Source organism: Ursus maritimus, unplaced genomic scaffold, assembly GCF_017311325.1.
Source record: "Ursus maritimus isolate PB19 unplaced genomic scaffold, ASM1731132v1 scaffold_4, whole genome shotgun sequence".
NCBI classification, from domain to species: Eukaryota; Metazoa; Chordata; class Mammalia; order Carnivora; family Ursidae; genus Ursus; species Ursus maritimus.
This window is the reverse complement of record NW_024426552.1, coordinates 91,514,172-91,530,927: the sequence shown is the minus strand read 5'-3', so window position 1 is coordinate 91,530,927 and position 16,756 is coordinate 91,514,172. Positions and strand designations below refer to the sequence as shown.

Genomic DNA, 16,756 nt, shown 5'->3' with positions numbered 1-16,756 from the left:
CACACTAGGAAACAAAAACAAACAATGGGCTACCTAAAAAAATCATTTCTATTTAACACTAGGTAAATCATGAATATTAACTTTAAAAGTGCAGAAATGTGTTCAGTGTTGAAGTGGGATAAGCAACGTGGCAGGTCTCTTGTCTGCCCCTCTCCCATTCTCAAGCTTCTTCACTACCATGTCTTCCCCCCCATTCCACCTTCTCTAGTCCTATGTGACAGCCCTTAAGCTGAGACTAAGAAAAACATCTGTTTAGCGATGCCACAGCAAATTGAAAGTATCATCCTGGAAATAATTATATGCCACGTAAAAAGTGACAGGTTTGGGGACAGCACTCTGCCTTATACGGTAGTGATTATATGAAAGCTGCATAGCTTGTCAGACACGTGCCTACACAAGGCTTGATGAAAATCCAGGTCATGTAAAAACGTTTACAAACCAGCTCTCTCAGTGTTATTTTCTTAGGAACACATGGCTTAAAGCAAATAAAATTTGAAACGTGTAGGTTTTATTTCCCACAATGGGAAAAGAGTGCATCAGTTTAAAGAAGTCAAAAAACGCAAACTTAGGTAGCAAAAGTAGGAGGAACTTCCCATGTCCCCTTTTTGTCATTCCTTCTCAGTGAAAATCCTAGAACAATTAGTAGCATGAAGGAAAAAGAAAATAACGCTGTCCCCACCTACATCATACTAGAACTGTGCTTAGAACTTAGGAGAGAGGTGGACACCCAGTGTTATCGTCCATATCCATCATACATAACTGAAGCTGACTTTAAGATGGTTAAATCCTCTAGAAAGAAACAGAGGCATCAACAGGGAAAACTACCAATTGAGCAGATAAGCCATTTCTAAATAAAATAGCTCATTTGAAAAACCAAGTATATTTTCTAGGTATGTTTTAAGTGAGAACAAGAGAAGATGTGGACTACTTTCGAGAGTATTACAAGATTTAAGATTATAAGGTGCTCTCATCAAATGGAAAACCCCCCTTCTTATAAGAGCTTTCTTGGATATTTAACACAGTGCTAGGCACCGGGGCTTTCCGTTAGTATATAATGACTGATATTAGGAAAAGGGAGTAAAATAAAAGGAGAACCTATACATAGTTCAAAGTTAATACCTTAAAGGCTATAGATGACATAGTTATGGGAAGTAATCATTATTGCTAGGGGATTCTATCCCCAAATAATCAATTGCTTGTGGATTACCTATGAAAAAGTTTTAATTCCAGGGGAGATTTTCCTCTGTGCCCTCCACACCCGCCCCCCTACAGCAGACCATCTGCTACTAATGCTTAGCCTATACTTGAGTTCTGAAACTGCAAGATGAGGGGGGAAGTCAAGCATATGACAACTCTGTCATAACGAATAACTGCTAACAAATGAAAACCGACTGTAGAGTACCTACCTGTCCTTGAAACTTTAATCTAATAATTAAAAACGTGATATAAAGAAATATGTAACGTAGACTACAAGCTATTGTAGGTCTGGAACATGAGCCTTACACTATATTACACATTCTAATCCTACACGTAACTATCAGTAAACAGCTTTTCTCAAAGATTACTACACAACAGAATCCCACAAAGCATACATTCAAACAAGAGGCATCTAAAGATTAAAAAAATTACCCGCTGTATTTTTGTATAAAAATAATCAACATTCTCTAATGTACACAAAGCCAAAAGATAAATATCTGTGATGTCTTTCATGACATCTTTAGTCCTCTACTAGCTCAACACAGTCTTTTGAAAAGAGCAGTGACAACGACTGAAACCCATGGACTCTTCCCCACTTACTGAACTTCTGCCAAGTATCTGTGTATATTCCTTCAATTTTAAAACATTTCCATCCTGTGGCAAAGATTAAAAAAAAAAAAGATTAAAACAAATTCTTTTTATGTCCAGGACTATAAGGCTCTCATGGCTCCCACAACGAATCTGTTTTAATGTCGTAATTCTGATAGGACACTATTCAGTGAAAATTTTTGCTTTAAAATTTTTTTCCCTAAAACATGTACATACAAAATTAGGTCTGATGATCCAAGAGATATTACTTGGTGGGTACTTTGTAGGAAGCATGCAAGGGTTTAATCAAGGAAAAAGGAATGTGCATTCTAGCTAGACCCAGCATGTTCAAGGTTAGAGAAAAATCCAAAGACCAACCACATATCCACTACAAACTTCTGTCGTGCCAAGTAAGCCTGGACTACTTGCAAAGGTTATGCACTGGTTCATAAGGTATAATCACATTATGCCTTCATCAGTGCAGAGAGCAGACACTGAAGATAATTAATATGAATCTGTACTTTCTGAGAGATTATTTGTACGCTAGTCCTTATTTTACAAGTCAATGTAGTGGACTGTTCCCCTTTTTTCTAGTATGCATAAAACTGGGGAGCATACTTCAGCAGGATACTTCACATATCATGTATTCCTTATTGTGCCCGATCTTTTCAAAATATCCCTCTGGGGAAAAAAGAGCAACATTTATCACTCCTACAGGAGGTTTTCCGAACTTTGACACTACTTGACATTTTGGACCAGATAAATCTTCGTTTTGGAGGACTGTCCCACGCATGGGGGGATATTTAGCAACACCCCTGTCCTCCATGGTCTAGATGCCAATAACAACCCTACCCAGCCCCTCTAAGCTGTGACAACCAAAATGTCCCTAGACATTGTCAGATGTCCCCTGGGAAGCAAAACGGACCTCTGTTGAGAACCACTGTTCTAAATATACAAAAACAAAGAGCAAAACTAACTTTCTTAGCCGCACCAAATTCTTAGCCAAGTTTGGAATAGAAACCAACTCTTCTGGCTTCCAGATGAGTATTATTCATGCTAGAATGCAATCCTTTTTTATAGACAAAGCAATTGTCTATAAATATTTTTTAAAATGCACACTGATATCTCATTGCATACAATTTCAGTCACTGGACTCCTAAACTATTCCTAAATTACTCCTAAATTATATCCCTCATGACAACCTATAGAAAACTTACAGGGTAGAAAAATGTATAAGAAAACCGAATCAAAAGAGGAGAAATGTAAATCATTAAATTACTTTTAAAAGGTTTCTTTATATTAACGATAAACATCACCTTTAAAAAATTATCTAGTATAACACGTTTCTTTGAAAAATATCATGGCCCTCTATATCAGTCTTTCGTTGTTGCATGTAACCTGTAAAATTAATTTTACCAATGTTGGCTAATTATGAAAATGTATGATGAATTATATCTGTAGAAGAAATGCCAGCTGTTGATGCGGAGACCCCACCGTGCTTGGCCATCCAGCACAATATATGATAACATTCTCGGTCACCTGGAGCCTTTACCTCACAGGTCTGTTTAAGAAGAGTAAAAAGTGCTATTTTCTCACAGCCTCATGATCCTGTTACGATTCCTTCAGAGAGTTGATGCGTGCACAGATCTTTAGGGCTGGGCCTAGTTTGATATTCATTGCACTCATAAGATGGTCTTCTTTTAGCAAAAGAAGGGCCTGTCCATCAATCTCCTGTGCTCTGAACTCATCTGCAATATCTTGGCAGCCTAGAATTTGATCAGAGGAAGGAAGTTAGCATTAATACATAAAATCAGATGTTACTTCTAATAGTCACAGTTATGTTCTCAGTGGGTCTGAGTATCTGAAATCCAGGCTGAGAAACAAATGAAATTTATTTATGGTAGTCTTGGGTTCACTCCTGAAGAAGAGAGTATTTCTTGGCATTCTGAAAATAAGAATTCAAAATCCAGGTAAAGCACTTTACTTGGAATTCTTGTTCTAAAAATATTATTATAGAAATAATCAGTAAGAGTCAGGAAAAATGTAGATTCATCAGTTCAGATATAACATACCTTGACAAAAAAGACAATGTTACCTCAAAGCATGCCACACATATCACAAGTTTGCATTAACTAGTTAATACACCTCATGAACTTGTCTTTGTATAATACACCCTTCTCGTACAGGTACAGAGAAATAAAATACAATGTTCTGTCATTTGAGTAACAATTTAGAAATATTTTCTCAAGTACCAGAGTACCACTTTCATTATCATCTGTACCTTATTCTAATTTACAATCTTCAATTGCCAAGCACATGCAAAACACTTTTATTTTTCACTCAGGAAAGAACTGAAACAAGATTGTAGTGTCAATCTACTGCAGTGCTGCTGAAATGTATTACACTGCTTGACTTGTAATTTCAACTTCAAATCTTGGTATCACTGGATTTGTCTCCACTTTTAATAAGAAAACATAAATTCCCATTGAAATGATGAGCTTGCTCTCTAATCTCTTGACAAATAATAGTTTATCTCTCAGTATAAACCAGGTGCTTTAGCAGGTACCAACGCTAACACCTACTTGAGCCTCAAACGTTCTTACTATCTACCAAATTCTGCACAGCAGGCTACTCAGTAAACTCCCCCACTGAGGGTAAAGAACCAACCAGGGACCAGGGAAGGGAATGAGTTAAGGAACCAAGAAAGGAGAGAATGCAATAATGTGGAAACTTCCTTAGAAGAGACAGTGAAATTATACAAATGAATTTAAGAGTAAAAACTAATAGTTTCAAGTCTATTTTATGCAAATCAGCATTCTAAGAGAAAACACAAAGATAACAAATAATGGAAATGGTTACATTACACTGCTTAAGAGCACAACTTTGCTGGAATGATTATCCTTTTTACTGCAAATGTGTCATCCACTTGTTTACATAAAATGGTGTCACCCCTATAACCCCGGTACCAAGCACAAAGCATTGTTAGGTGCTAAATACATACATTTCTGTATAAGTGAAGGACTGGATGAGTGAATAAACAAACAATAAACAAAATAGAATCTGCTAGGGAGGAACTATTTATAAGAAAGAGTAATACACTTTCTTCGGTATTCAGCTGTATGGCCATCTTTTCTCTTGGTTATTTCTTTTCCCATCTTCTCTGTTAGTTGTTTCTTTCCTGTTTCACATATAGCAGCCAGCTTTTCAATTTCTCTCTTTTAATTTCTCAGACTTAAAAACTGACATTTCAAAAGTACCCTAAGCAGAATGTTATGGTTTTGCCCATTTACCATATAAAAGAAATTATACAGTTAAAATGGGATTACTCACCATAGAAAAGCTCCCTTTCTTTTCCCAGAGGTAGCTCTCAAAACTGGGCAGACAAAACTGACTAATCTTGCATCTAGTTGTGACTTCATCCTTCTTTTTATGAAAGAACTAATGTTCTTCTCTCTTCAGTCTTACTTACAAGAACACAGGAAAGAAAAGAAGAGAGAGAAAGACAGGGCGGGACTTACTTAGATTCAGAAAACAGGAGCAATGAGAAGTAATGAGGACTGTAAGAGCTACATTTGGGAATAGAAACAAGGAGTTCTCCATGAGGAAATATACAGCAGGTGTTGTTCCTCTGTCCTGGGAGATCCCTCTTCAAATGTCTTCTTGTAGTAGGTAAATGTATTAGCAAAATAATAAAGTACAAAAAAATGTTTTGGGAAACGCATGATTGTGTAGGAATGCATTATCTTCAGAATTTTAGATCACAACTTCATAAGCCAACCACAACAAAGAGCAGTTATGCTATACATTAGTATAGAAATGAAAAAATAAAATTACTTAAAAAAGAAAAAGGGGGGGAAGGCAGAAGCAAATATTTTTCCAGAAACTCATTTAAGAAAAATGAATTTTCAAAAACTGTTTAGATGCTCAAGGTATTCTGAGCTCTAAAGTTCGATGAGTTTCTGACATTAGAATCTACTTCTCTAAAAGGACTTACTGCCCCCAGGGACTCGTGTAAAACATACCCCAATTGCAGCAACCAGTCAGCATTGCTGGCTTTGTGTCACCAGAAGCAGCTATCAGGATGGGCACGGACCTCTGCAACTGGACAAGTCCCAACCAAGGTCTGCAATGTCCAGCCACTTTTCCAGCTAAACCCAAAACAAAACACTCTGCACAAAAATGATCTCAGTAAGGCTGGTGAAAATATATCACCTGCCACTTAATATTACATAAACAAGTCCTAATATTAGTATTATGAAAACCAATAGTCATATGTTTTTAGGTTAATTCCTACTTTATCATATGCCTACAGAGAAACCAAATCTGCAGATTCACAAATCAATAAATACAGAATAAATTGACCTCTGCACTGTATCAAGAGTTAAGAAGATAACTACAGTTAATTGAAAATAAGAATCATTCCCGTAGAGACCTTTTTAATGCACAAAAATTAGAAGAAAATATATATTTTTTAATTTAGAGAGCACGCACACGAGTGTGTATGGGAGGGGGGCAGAGACGGGGAGAGAATCTTAAGCAGGTTCCAATCTCAAGGCCCTGAGATCGTGACCTGAGCCAAAACCAAGAGTCAGACACTCAACTGACTGAGCCACCCAGGCAGCCCAGAAGAAAATAATTTTTCAGTTTGGTAGCAGCTCTGAGATTGGATATACAGCATACAGCTCTAATATGGTCCCACCAGGATGGTTCACAAGATGACATTACACACAAAAAAAGAGAAAACTCCAGGAGTAAATATAGGTGCCCTGATGAGAGAGGGAAGCCTATCTCAACTGGAAAGAAAGAAAATACAAGAGATTACAAAATGTGTAAGTTTGTACATTCTATGAGGAAAGGTTGGAGGTAGACCACTTGGGGGAAGAAAAACAACGCAGCCCTGAATGAGCTTGAAAGAGGCTCAAAAGATGATTACAAGGGCCAGAGGAACATAGAGAAATGAAGACAAAAGCGTTTTCTGATATGAGATTTACTTTAGGCCACAGGGATTATTCAGAAAGAAACACTGAGAAAGAAGATATAACTGATCACATAAATAAGCCTAGCCCGTCAAAGCAGTTTGGAAGTACTCCCATTTAATCACTAAAAGCAAAGCAGACTCTTCAACAGTACCAAGCAATTCTAAATTATAAAGCAGTTTCCCTTTAATGATAAGTAATGTTCTCTAAACAACTGGCAACAAAATTAGGTCTTGATGAACTAAGGTAAGCATCTCAAACATAAGCAATCATGTTTTTTTTTTTAAGTGAAATGAAGCAAGAATGAGACAAAGGAGTTTAGCCCTTGTTCTAATACAGCAGCCAAGAGTAACCTCATAGCAAATGGATATTGGGGAAAGTTAGAAAATTAGCCCTAAAAAAAAAGCATATGAGATGCTGGAAGAATCAGAGACCTATTATTTGTTAATTATTTGACCAATTACTTTCCTCAGGATATGAACCAACGCTCCTCCCCAAAGAAAAGGAAATAGTTTCCCCAAATGAGAAATCAGGCTAACAGTTCCAATGCCCCACGTGGAAGACTGAGACCACCGAAGATGACAGAATCAAAGTCCAACCCCAGGGGATCAGCAGAGATTCTGGTGTTAATTCAAGATATCTAGACTGGTCTAAAAACTAAAATTTATGTCATTAAATATTAAAACCACAACCAGTGAAGACTCACCATCTTCTAACATGTCAGTTTTAAAGCGGATTCAAAACCTATATGGTTAGCACTTAACTCACACCTACGTTTCCTTAGGTACGTGTTTAAAAATCTTCCATGAAAAATGTATCTTCTCTTTAAACAACTGCAATCTTTCTTTAAAAGTGACCATATCTTGTTTAAAAAAATAATAAAAAACTTATTTAGCATTTCTGAAACAAGCTACTGAAAAAATAATAAAACATCATAGAATTCTGTTGATATAAGGTAAAATGGCAGGCAGTTGTTTTTTTAAAGCAGTTAACAGTTCTGAATATACTTTCTTCACTCAGCACATTAACTCTAGTTTGCTTCTGAGATAGTGGTTACCTTCACAGAAAGACTCATCAGCAAAAACAGCCGGATTAATTTTATTAAGTCTGTAGAGTTCAAAGGGGATATATTTTTCTGGAAAGCTTGTATCAAGAGAAATAGTGTGACTCACAATAAAATCAAAATGGAGCAAACATTTAAAAAATCTCCTTGTTTTCTACATTCATAAGGTCAAAATGAGTAAGATTTGCTGATTTAAAAAAAATAGTCTTAACATATATAATCAGTGTGGCTCTGATCATTGAGCAATGGTGCAGTTATCTTTAGTAACCAGCCCCTTGAAGAAAGTAGATATAAAAGACTGCTGCATTAAAGAAAAAAAAGATAAAGAACACAAAGAATTAAGCTGATGGAAAGAGTACCAAAATGAGAGAGCAGAAAAACATAAATAAGAAAGTTACCCTCAATATTGGAATGGAATATCATAACTGAATTTTAGTTGTCTACTTAAAAAATCAAATTTTAGAAGTGTTCTTGATGTCTACTTATTGAAAAGAATCAAGGAATGCAGCTTCCTTTAAGAGAACCAGCTTGATTTTTTAAAAAGAAACCAAAATGTTATCATATTCTAAAAGGTCTTGTTTAGCTTTCTAAAATGCAAAAAAATAATAATAATAAATATATATATATATAGTCTCTCTTATTTTATTTAAAAAAGGTTAAATAAGGAAATAAAGAGGAAATAGAATAGAAAAATAGAAGAGCAGAAGGGAAGAAGTGTCTGACTCAATCTCTCTACTGACCTCTCGAGAGAAATCAGACTGAAGAGAAGAGAGCACCTTTAATATCTTCACCGGCTGAGGTGTCACAGCAGAAGCAGGACTAGTCAGTTTTTATCGACTTGGGGGGTATGAGAAAATACCCAGTTGTGCTGAGGGAATAAGCAAGAGGAAACAGATCACATTTCAATAGCAAATGCCATTTAATTAATACATATACACAGTACTTCCCTAGCCCTTTCGTGCAGTAGGTGTGGATGGATCTAACACTCCTGTGGTGAACGCACGAGGAAATGTAAGGCCTAAGTGGTGCATTACATACCAGGCAAAGAATGGATGAAGGCCCAGACATCATCAACTGTCCAGATAGACGGCTCTGTTTGTGCAACTGGTAGTAAGTCACTGTTCTCGGGCATTTTCCTAATTCTCACATCCCGAAGCTCACGCTCTCTTTCCCGCTCACTCTGCCTGCGCAGGCGCGTTGTCATAGCAGATGGAACAGAATCTTCATGAGAAGCCAAGTCTTCTTCTGCAGATGGATAAGTAATTGGAAGCTGGAAAATGTAGTACAAGTAAAATACAGCATTGCACTTTCCTTGCGTTTCGGAAAAGGGTATAGTACATTGAAGCAAGGTTTCTACAGACCTGCCTAAGGATATGTTCTCTTGCTGCCCCATCAGGGCCACTTGGACGACGGCCACGATGCCCAAGACTTTGATTATCAGGCTTACGATTCCAACGACTAAGTGCAAATTTTTTAGAACAGCTAACATTGTACCTAAGAAATTCAAGTAAGAAAAAATATTAAACGATATATGGAACACTCCATTTATATTTAATTATGACTTTAAAGTGCACTTGTGAATCAGTAAGTGCCAGATACTTCATTAAGGCCTGCAATATCTCAGAAAGTAAACCACAGTGTTCAATGGATTTACTTATGCTGACAGTCAAAAATGGCCTCTGTATATTTCATAATATAGCTCTCAATACATTACTGGACACCTACAACAAGGTACTGATATTTTCTCCTAATAACAGCATGATAGTGGGAAACTTCATGCAAAATACAGATGATAACCGATTTTTTGCAAAATAATTCAAGGGTCAGGAGAAAACAACGTTATGAATGAATTGTGTAGATGTTCAAACTGGTGTTTTCCCAAGTAATCATTTCTGAAGAGAGATTAATATAAAGAAGTTAAGGGAGAAGAGAGGGGGAAATCTCAAATGGCTAGTAAAAAGTTTTTCAAATATTACTGAAATCAAAAAGTGAAAATGTAAAGTTGAGATTTCAGAGTTACACAAGGAATTCATAGTTCTCACTATTCAGGAAATTCAAATACACATATTCTTTAAAGTTAGCTGAAAGATTATTTTCATTTTATCAAAATAGACTAGTATTTTTTAATATAGACCTTTATAAGGCATGGTGACAGTTTAAAAGAGTCCTATGCTATTTACTGGGTTTCAAGGCCTAGAACAGGACCGGCAGACTTTTTCTACAAAGGGCCAGACAGTAAATATTTTAAGCTTTGTGGGCAATACAAGTCTCTGTCACAACTATTCACCTCTGGAACTGTAACATGAAAGCGACCATAGACAATAACAATGAGCACGGCCATGTTCCAATAAAATTTTACTTAGACCAAAATTTGAATTTCACATAATTTTCATATGTCATGAAATATTATTCTTCTTTTCATGTTTTTCTCAACCATCTAAAAATTTAAGAACCATCCTTAGCTCAGGCACCATCCAAAAACGGGCTACACGAAGGACTTGGCCTGGGTAGTTTGCCAACCCCTTCTCTAGAAAGAAGAGTGAAAAATAATCTAAGAAACAAATTTCTGAGAAGCTAAAGAAAGGCAAAGAAAACTATGTAGTTCCTTTTTAACACATATAAAACTGTCACTGTGATTTCTTATTTTCAAAACTCCTTTGCTCTAGAATATTTCTCAGAAAAAGGACAAGAATAAATCCCAATGAACTTTGCTATTGATAACTATTCTAGGACCAATATAGAAATACCAAAATAAATTTTCCTCATCTACGTTTTATGAAAATATCGGGAGGTGGAAGTAAAGAATGCTATGAAAATAAATAGGCTATTTTTTCCCCCAAAAAATAGATTTTTAAAAAAGTGCCCTGATGGCCGCTTCCTTTTACCCTAAAACGATTCAATAAGCCCCCGCTGTGTTCAATATGCTGACCTGTGCGCTCAGCTCTACAGGTTTCTGATTTCCACTCACAGTAATCTACAAAATTTCCTTCCCCACTGACTAGAGAACAGACAGACTAACCTTGCACTTGCTATTTAGTCCCTCAATATTTAGGTCCCCAAGGCAGACATGTAGATAGCAGTCCTTCCCTGACCTAATTTATCCTGTCCTCCTTGCTCTCTCTTCTGCATTCCCCTTATATTAGGATCCCTTACCCCCTAAAGAGGTTCACCTAAAGGTATAACAACTTTGAACTCAGCAATCATCTCTGGGAGGAGTGATGATAGTGTTAAATGTTCTGAAATATTTAATAGTCAAGACATTTAAAATAGTCTGAAAAGCCATCCTTTTCCCTCAGTTGTTAATGACTTAGAGAGCCACCCATCTTTCTTGTGATGTATGCAAACTGGAAAACTCCCGAGTTAAAACAGGAGTTACATAACTTGGTTAAGGCTATCAGTAACATGAGATAACATGTGAATAAAAGACTGACAACTTGAGAAACCAAATGAAGCCATTTTTGGAGGAAAATACTCCCATTATTTATTTATCTTAAGTTTTACTAAATATATTGTAGTGGCATCATACAAAATAATATGTTCATGCAAGAAAATCCCTAGATAAAAACAATTAAGATCTTATATTCTTGGGGCGCCTGGGTGGCTCAGTCGTTAAGCGTCTGCCTTCGGCTCAGGTCATGATCCCAGAGTCCTGGGATCGAGCCCCGCATCGGGCTCCCTGCTCGGCAGGAAGCCTGCTTCTCCCACTCCCACTCCCCCTGCTTGTGTTCCCTCTCTCGCTGTGTCTGTGAAATAAATAAATAAAACTCTTTTAAAAAATAAATTTAAAAAAAAAAAAGATCTTATATTCTTTGAGAGAATAATCACTTCTTGGAACAGAGAACAAACTTCAAAATAACCTGTGCATACACTTTACCTCTAGTGGTAAATACCTATATTAGGATTTATCATCAGTATCAGAGGGTTTTTTTTTTTTTAATGGAAACTAAACCTGTGATGAAAACAATGAAGATACTGAACATTTCTTTAGTTATGAATACAGTTTACCTATCATATTACTATTGAAAACAGATTTAGAAAAGACCTATTTGCTCTCTGATGATTTAATAATGCAGGGAACTAGTGCTGCAGCTATCCCACTTAAAAACCCAGGATAAACAGGGTATAATAAAAACAGTTTAAAACAAAACAAAGTAAATCCTGGTATTTTCATACTGATCAAACAATGAGGTGATAAAACAAATACTATTTTGATACCTTAAGGACTAGTAGGTCTGTTCACAAGAGACATTCTCCTAAGCGTATTCTTACCAAGAGATTGCTACTTCAATGTGAGAATATGCTGTAAAACTCACTGTAAATGTTATGAATATTGTAATTCACAGAGCAAAATTTAGTAACTAAATATCAAAGTAGCTCCAGATAATGCCTATTTGATATTCTTCCTTTTGGCAACGTAAATTCTACACGTTTTTTGGCTTTCTTACAATAGTTGTTGGTTTCCGCTTTAGGAAAGTCAAGGGAATAGGAATACCTTTTGGCACAGGACATAGTGCAGAATCGTTTTGACCGAAGAAACTCATTAGCATATCCCATCTTCCCACAGAATTCACACTTGAGCAACTCACTGTCCATTTCTTCTAATGTCTCTAAAAAAGAAAGAAACAAAGGGGAAAACTTCCAAAAATTTAATTGTGGCAGATTTTCTTATCGCATCTACTTTGGTTGGATACAGTTAGTTCAGTCTCTCCAGGAAACTTAAAGGAATGGTCTTTTAACTTTTCAATCCATAGCCACTGTGGCAGGAAAAATACTCCAAAAACAACTGCCTCCACCAACTCCCTCTTACTCCTCCATAAGCATTTTAATGGAGTTTTCTCTGTATAAATAAGCAATGCATTTTTAAAGGTTCATTTTGTTAAGAATCCAATACCTAAAATGGGCAAATAACTTTATTGAGCAGTGTAAAAGAAACGAAGATGAATAAGGCAAAGTAACAACCTTCACAACGAACACTCTCAAAAAGCACTGTGTAGAAAGTGAACTTCGGTGCATGGTGCTCTGAAGACACATAGCAGAGAACACTTATTTGTAACTGGAGAGAATGAGGGTGACTTCAAAAAGAAGCTAAACTTTTGATTAGCTTGATTTTAGAGGAGCATGTAAGATAACATTTTCAAAGGTACAACAGAAAATACAGAGACACATATCTAACTGTAAAACAGTCCCTTTGAGGTATATCATATTAAAACAAAAAAAATTTTAATCTTAAAAATCACAATTAACTTTATAATTTCGAACTTCTCCTTTTTGTCAGAGCGCTCTCTATTAAGTTAGAATGTCCTTCCCTCCACCTCTATATCCATAATTTTCTTCAAGCCATATTATTAGACCCAAGGAAACTTCCTACCTAAATCCTCAAGTATAAGCAGCGATCACCTATAAGCAATAAATTGTATTTTCATGACCCACAGTATCTTCATCTGTAAAATGAGGTTTATAATACCTTTCCCAAAGAACTGCAATGGAGACTACATGAGTACCCAGTAGATAGGAGACATAAAAAGTGACAGTTCCGTTTCCTATTTTCCACATAAGAATTAAGAGTACCAAGACCTGTAATAAGTATTTTACAAGTAAAAATGGTTAAATTCTTTTTTTTAACTGTTACAATCTTAAATCCACCATATTCTGCCATGTTCTTGCATCACCATAATTCCTATGCCAAGTCACGTAGAACAAGTAAAAAAGCATACTTCACTAACTAAAGCCTTTAGCTCTGAGCCCCCTGTGTGCTTCTCTATGTTACTCATTTAACCAAATAAGATGAAGAAAGGGACTCTGAAACGTAGACATGGATGACACGTACTCAGAAAATTTAAGCAGTCACATTATCTTAGTGTTACTGAAGCAGCAAACAGCAAAGTGCTAAATCAAGATAAGACTGCAAGAACTACTAAAAAACATACTGTGAAATATCTAAAGTTCCAAGGGACATCCAAATATATAAACATGACTGATCAAATCATGAACCAGCAAGAGTTCATTGTAAAAAAATTTTCAGGACGACCTTCATAAGCAAGTCATCCGGTGAGTAGCAATGAGAAAGAGTCTCAAAACAAGTAAAATAAAAATTGCTCCTTCCAATGACCTAGAAATGGCTTTTACACAACTGTGGCTCAACAACACATTCCTGGGAACTGATGTCATAACTTCCAGTATTGTTTTCACTTTGTCATGCTTGTAACCTGGTCTGACAGGAGACAGAACCTCTCATTCCACCACCACTGCCACCAATCTGGCCCCAAAGAATCTAGTCAAGTTGTTCCATTTCCAGACTACACTGAAAGCTTTAAAAAGCTTGTATTCATTAATGTAGCAATATATAACACCTGATAATGGGTTAGAATCCGTTATAAAGGAGAAGACATGTTTTTGCTGGTGAGAGAGGGGAGATCCAAACAGGTATGGTCTAAGGCAAGACAACCTAACAAAAAATGAACATCGGTTTTATTTCTCATAACGAAGAGAGGAACATTAACCTTCAAAAATCCCTGTTCTCATGTTTGTCAGAATTTTAACAGATTTGGTATTACCAAGGCTACTTTTTCACATTTGTGAATAAAAAATTACAGAGCCAAATGAGTTCAAAAATTGTTGCTTTAGTTAATAAAGATGGAAGTCTATGGCATAAACAGCTGGTAATTCTCCAACATCCATTCTTCACTTTTTTCCCACAGTAACAAAATCCTAATTTTCAGCAAGGTTATATGGGCTCTGAAAATAAACTACGGTTTCTGCCCTAGGTGTGGCCATCCATGACATGTGAATGGAAATGCTTGCAAATACCAGGTGGTATCCTTTTCCCCCATCTCACTTCACTGATTAGAATGTGAAAATGAAAATTAGCCATCTTGGAAACGAAAGCAGCATTCTAGGGACGAGAGAGCCATAACACACTGGCAGCTGGCAGCTTGGGTGCCCAGCACCTGCTTGCATTGGGGCAAAAATTAAACTTCTACCTTATTTAATCAAAAATTATTCTGGGGGGGCGCCTGGGTGGCACAGCGGTTAAAGCGTCTGCCTTCGGCTCAGGGCGTGATCCCGGCGTTACGGGATCGAGCCCCACATCAGGCTCCTCCGCTATGAGCCTGTTTCTTCCTCTCCCACTCCCCCTGCTTGTGTTCCCTCTCTTGCTGGCTGTCTCTATCTCTGTCAAATAAATAAATAAAATCTTAAAAAAAAAAAAAAATTATTCTGGGTTTCTAATGGAGTGGCCAAATATATACCCTAACTAAGAGATGTCCCCTTTTTTGTGAGGAGTACTTTTTCGTTTTCCAGAAAACTTGAGATCCCTTAACGATAAGAAGCGAAAGAGAGAGGCAGTGAGCCAGAAATCATGATATGATGATTTACCAGGGAAGCCACAAGATATTTTGGTAAATCACAGTCTACTGGTTGGAGATATTACAGAACCAGAAACAGAGATTATCCTCTAAAAAGACAATAATCCTCACACTAAGTTTTTAAGTACTGAATTACACTGTATATAGTACTAAAGCCAGTAAATAAATGACTTCATTTCACTCTATAGTACTGAAGTACACAGTTATAGAAACACTTTATAAAATTACCTTGGGAAATTAAATTATGAAGTATTTAAAAATTTGGCATATTTTATGTAAATAAAGCTCCACTATGAAACAGATTAATCTTTTTTAACTATATTTACCTTATAACACTGTGCACATTTAAGTGTACAATGTGTTAATTTGATACATTTATATATTATGGTTGTTGTTGTAGCAATATTTAGCACCTCCATCACCCTCTATCACTTTACATAGTTATCCTTTTTAGTGACTGGAATACTTAAGTTTTAGTCTCTAAGGAATACTGTTGTCTATATTTGTTATACTATGCATTAGATCTCTATGGCTTATTTACTACTCAATGCATAGATCAATCATCTTTAAATCTTCCTTTTCTTTACTCTGGTAACTTCTCCTGTTAAACTACCCTTTGCCTTGTCTTCCATAAATCCTTTCCTTCCTCTTCCCACTATAACTACAAGTATCAATTACAGACCAAACCTACACTCATCCTACAGATGACCAGCAGCTCTAAAAACACCCCTTTCATGTAACCTACCTAAAAATCTTCAGTAAGCATCCTCTTGACAAGAAGACAACTCCTAACGACTTGGTCAACTATCCAAAATACTCTAGAATCTGATTCTGCCAGTCTTCTCACTATTTCTTTTTTTTTTTTTTTTTTTAAGATTTTATTTATTTGACAGAGACAGCCAGCGAGAGAGGGAACACAGGCAGGGGGAGTGTGAGAGAAAGAAGCAGGCTTCCCATTGAGCAAGGAGCACGATATGGGGCTCAATCCCAGGACCCTGGGATCACACCCCGGGCTGAAGGCAGACGCTTAACGACTGAGCCACCCAGGCGCCCCTTACTTCTCACTATTTCTCTAAGCCCACAGTCCACTCCTCACTGCCCCCTCCTGAAGTTATGTGAACATCCTTTGTACATTTATTCATGGTTCCAATCTGAAAGGCTCTTCCTGTTTGTTATCTATGTTTTATCGTCCAAGACCCAGGTCAAATCCCATCTCTACAGAAAACTTACCAAACTGGCAATAATCTCAGCCACGTTTGTTGTTGTTTTCCATCATGATAAGCATATTCTTCAATCCCCATCACCTACTTCACCTACCTCCCCTCTGGAAGCCAGTTTGTTCTCTACAGTTAAGAGTCTGTTCCTTGGTCTCTTTTTTTTCCTTTGATCATTTGTTTCTTAAATTCTACATGAGTGAGATCATATGGTTAGCTGTCTTTCTCGGACTTATTTTACTTAGCATTATATTCCCTAGCTCTATCCATGTTGTTGTTATGGCAAAATTTCATTCTTCTTTTTGGCTGAGTAATATTCCTTTGTATGTATATACCACATCTTCTTTATCCATT

General features: G+C 36.6%; 1 protein-coding gene across 10 annotated transcripts in view; it reads right to left on the bottom strand.

Annotated features, from left to right (window-relative positions):
• Window positions 1-2,418: 2,418 nt before the first annotated feature.
• The window catches only part of PHC3 (polyhomeotic homolog 3), a 70,076-nt gene continuing 55,738 nt past the window's right edge, over window positions 2,419-16,756 (bottom strand). For 7 of the 10 annotated variants that reach the window (XM_008705347.2, XM_008705348.2, XM_040621619.1 and 4 more), the window contains 4 exons: window positions 12,317-12,431; window positions 9,186-9,318; window positions 8,863-9,094; window positions 2,419-3,551 (listed from right to left, as the gene is read on the bottom strand). In XM_008705347.2, coding sequence (XP_008703569.1) covers window positions 3,397-3,551; window positions 8,863-9,094; window positions 9,186-9,318; window positions 12,317-12,431 — 635 coding nt within the window. In that variant the 3' untranslated portion in view covers window positions 2,419-3,396. Of the gene's footprint in view, window positions 3,552-8,564; window positions 8,693-8,862; window positions 9,095-9,185; window positions 9,319-12,316; window positions 12,432-16,756 lie in introns of those variants that run through there. The other 3 variants (XR_572025.2, XM_008705350.2, XM_008705351.2) reach the window with 3 other exon arrangements.